Source organism: Monodelphis domestica, chromosome 4 (genome assembly GCF_027887165.1).
Source record: "Monodelphis domestica isolate mMonDom1 chromosome 4, mMonDom1.pri, whole genome shotgun sequence".
NCBI lineage: Eukaryota > Metazoa > Chordata > Mammalia > Didelphimorphia > Didelphidae > Monodelphis > Monodelphis domestica.
Window position 1 is genome coordinate 101,751,193 of NC_077230.1, and position 4,168 is coordinate 101,755,360.

General features: G+C 51.5%; 1 protein-coding gene across 1 annotated transcript; it reads right to left on the minus strand.

The window, feature by feature from the left end:
• Nucleotides 1-494: 494 nt before the first annotated feature.
• On the minus strand, nucleotides 495-3,378 carry FOXL2 (forkhead box L2). Its single transcript, XM_007493943.2, is given in 3 exon segments — nucleotides 495-2,912; nucleotides 2,914-3,009; nucleotides 3,012-3,378. Coding segments are annotated over 3 exon segments (1,146 nt in total). The 5' UTR covers nucleotides 3,075-3,378; the 3' UTR covers nucleotides 495-1,925.
• Nucleotides 3,379-4,168: the final 790 nt, after the last annotated feature.

The following is a 4,168-nucleotide window of genomic DNA, read 5'->3' on the forward strand; positions in this document are numbered from 1 at the left end:
CAGATCCCTCTTTAAGATCTCTTCTAGCTCTGACATTCCCTGGTTCTGAGCCTATTGTGGTTGACTTTGAATAAAAGTTGAGATATATGCTGTTATTGCACACACATATGTAGTAGATACAAATTTATGTAAATGTATGTACATATTAGAAACATGCATATCTGCATTGATTGACATGCATACATATACAAGGCTCTCACACATAGCCAATTTGTGTATGCATGTGTCTGTGGAACTATGAAAATACATTTAGATCTTGGAGGAAATCTTGAAAATAGAATCGTCAAGAGCCAACAAGAGTGAAAATGGTCTAAATATATCAGAAAAAAATTACATTACAGAAAAATTCAGACTACCCTCAATCACCATTTTGAGCACTCCTTTAAAAAGAACAAAATATGTCAAGCATTATTTTTCTTCTCCTCCCGCCTCCTATCCTCTGTGGCTCTATTAAGACATTAAACTAGGCGGCATCGAAATAATATGAAGCCGTGTTAAAAGAAAGGAAAACATTTTATTCGAGAATTTACAATACTAGAAAATACAATAAAAGTGCTATAGTTGACTAGAAAAGTTGGTCCCCACAAAATACAACGCAACAATAGCTAAGGGCTTACACATTTATATCATTGGAAATTCGTCCCGGTATCTACAAGGCTTCGGGGGTTCACATTACTTTATTCGAGGTCCTAGAACCGCGACTGAAAAACAATTATTTTTCTAAAAAAAAAAAGGATGGGAGAATGACTGACTGACAATCACCTACCAAAAAAATTATGGCGAAAAGGACTTGAGAAGATCAAGTGAAAAGAGTTAAAGATAATCGCATTCCAATTCCATCTTTTACAAAGCATTTTCCCTTTGCAGCTGGGGGAAATTTTTTAAAGGCCCAAATAAAACAATTCTGAGAAATTTCCTGACTAGATTTAAAAAAAATAAATTTGTATTTCATTTTACATTCTAGCAGCACTCGCCTCAAGGCAACATTTCACCGGTTTCCCTGGAGGGCTTTTCTTTTCTTATTTAAAGAAATGTAGCATTAATTTCTGAAATGTAACTCGATCAAATCCCTCCTCGCCGGAAAAGCACCAACTATACTTCTGGAGAAGAGTATAGAAGTGCAACCTCTCTGGAAGATGGGTTTTAAGACTTAAAACAAAATAAAACATCGCCTGATGTCCAGGACAGGCTACTCTCTCCGGCAACATACTATTCACCCCACAACCCCGGGGGAAAACTCGTCTTCTATCTTTCCCCGACCTCCCCACCGACCTCCAACAAACAACATTCACTGCAGGAAGGTTTCAAACGGAAAACTTCCCCCTCTTATACAATTTTAAAAAGTGGCGACTATGCCAGGATTAGAGCTCATTTTGCAATTACAATCAAAATGCCATCAGCGCACAGACCTGTAAGACGTGGTACAGCCGGAGCCCCCGGGGTTACACATTGACGCCAGGCAAACCGAGAGGAACAGGGTTGGGACTGGCTGGAGCGTTTGGGGTGGGGGATGATCTTTTTTCCCACTGCAAAAATTTTGGCACAGGACATCTTTCCAGCTTGGAAAAAAGAGGAGAGGAGGGGGATTTTCCGAGCGTGGACGAGTGAGATTGAGAAACACATAGAAAACAGACCGAGGCCAAAAGTGAGGCACAGAACGGATGAAAAAGAGAGAAGAAAGACAGAGAAGGAAACGAGAGAGCCAGACAAAGCAGGGATCAAGTAGAGAGAGGCTGAAATTCAAGAAAGAGGGCAGAAACAGTAAGGGAACATCTTGCAGTCCGTTTCTGGAGGTTGGTTTAGAAGCCGGACCCTTTTGGCCAGCGGGTGGGAAGGGTAGTCTGGTGCTGGCGCCATAGCTCCGGTTCTACGCTGCGGCCCCTGCTTTCTCCTTTCTTTTCTTCCTGCCCTCCTCTGTCCCTCCCTCAGATGTCTATCCGTGAGTGCAGGGCGCTGTGTTTGCTGTCGTGGTCCCAATAGGAGCAGTGCATCATGGATAAATCAGGCTGGCGGGCGCAGGCAAACTGGAGGCCAGGCGGAGGACCAGTTGCATTGGCCTGGGCAGGCGCGGGGGCCGGGGGCGCTGCGGCAGTGGGACTGGCCGGGCTAAGCTGGGCTGGGGGCGCTGCGGCCGGGTGGTGGGGCGGGTGATGAGCTGCGGCTGCAGCCGGGTGCAGGTGGTGGGCGTGGGGGTGGTGCGCGTGAGGGTGGGGATGCGGCGCTGGATGGTGGCCCGCCATGCCGTTGTAAGAGTTCACCACGCCGGGCAGCGCCATGCTTTGCACCCGGGAGTATGGACTATAGGAGGCCGGGGCCCCGGGGATCCCCTTTACTCCTCCCGGGCTGCCAGGGCCGGCCGCCGCCGCCGCCGCCGCTGCAGCTGCAGCAGCCGCCGCCGCTGCCATCTGGCAGGACGCATAGGGCATGGGAGAGGGCGGCTGGGTAAGGGGCCACGAGTTGTTGAGGAAGCCCGACTGCAGGTACTTGGGCGGCGCCAGGTAGCCATAACCATCGCTGCCGCCCGCCCCTCCAGCCCCGGCGCCTCCGGGACCAAAGAGACCCTTGCCGGGCTGAAAGTGAGCAGGCGGTGGGCGGAAGGGCCGCTTCATGCGCCGCCGGCGGCGGTAATTGCCCTTCTCGAACATGTCCTCGCAGGCCGGGTCCAGCGTCCAGTAGTTGCCCTTCCTCTCGCCGCCGCCCTCGCGCGGCACCTTGATGAAGCACTCATTGAGGCTCAGGTTGTGGCGGATGCTGTTCTGCCAGCCCTTCTTGTTCTTCTCATAGAAAGGAAACTTGCCGATGATGTACTGGTAGATGCCGGACAGTGTGAGCCGCTTCTCAGCGCTTTCACGGATGGCCATAGCTATTAGCGCCACGTACGAGTATGGGGGCTTCTGAGAGGGGTCTGGTTTTCTCCGGGACCCCTCCGCCTCCTCCGCTCTTCTCTGGGCTCAGCTCCTCCTTGCAGTCTCGGGGTCCCCGGGGTTCGGAATCTTTGCCTGAGCGGCCGTGGCGGATTCTGGGGCCAGTAGGGCTCCCGAGTCGTTTTCAGGCTCGGGGTAGCTGGCCATCATGACAACAAGCAGAAAAGGCTCGCTTCTCTCCAACTCCGCCGTGGACTACAGCGTCCTCTGCCAAGGCGCCCCAGCTGGGAGAGGGGCCAGTGGGGCGCAGGGAATGGAAGTGCAGGCCGGCAGGGGGGACAGGTCCAGTCTTAGCAAAGCCTCTGCAAAGCGTCTTCTATCCCACTGGGATGCTGCGACTCTCTCTCTCTCTCTCTCTCTCTCTCTCTCTCTCTCTCTCTCTCTCTCTCTCTCTCTATCTCTCTCTCTCTCTCTCTCTCTCTCTCTCTCTCTCTCTCTCTCTCTCTCTCTCTCTCTCTCTCTCATCTCTCTCTCTCTCTCTCTCTCTCTCTCGTCTCTCTCTCTCTCCTCCTCTCTCCCCTTCTCTTTTCCTTTCCCTCTTTCTTGAGCAGTAATCGAATGTTGAGCTCAACTTCTGGGCATGGGGGGGAGGCCAGTTGGATAGAGGGAGCTCCGTCACCCCCCCCCACGCCCCACCCCCGTCCTGACTAATCCCCGCCTAAAGTGGGTTTTCTTGTCTCCTTTCTTTGCCTAAAGCTGCCTCTTCGCGTCTCCCACTGCGCGAGGATCCTCTCTCTTTTCTGATTTGTATGGGCCCTGGCTAGTTCCGCTTTCGTCAGGCTCTTTAGCCCCTATAGCAGGGAAGCAGTTGCGCACGGTCGAGTTCATTTCTAAGTCACATTTGATAAATACAGTGCACCCACCTGGTTTGGAATAGCGATTACACTCCGGATCCGGAGTTTTCCCCAAACTAGTAGATGACGGTTTGGCTCTCAACACCCCCCCCCCCCCTCCCCTCCCCTAAATGTACCGCCACTACACATACGCTCTCCCTTTGATACACAGACACACAGATACACACACACTCTCTCTCTCTCTCTCTCTCTCTCTCTCTCTCTCTCTCTCTCTCTCTCTCTCTCTCTCTCTCTCTCTCTCTCTCTCTCTCTCTCTCTCTCTCTCACACACACACACACACACACACACACACACAGAACTTTTCCTGAAAACTTTTTAGTACACACAGAACAGCGCAACTGAGCGGTTGCAGAGAGGTATCATTCACCCATGTGTCTCAGGAAACGTAC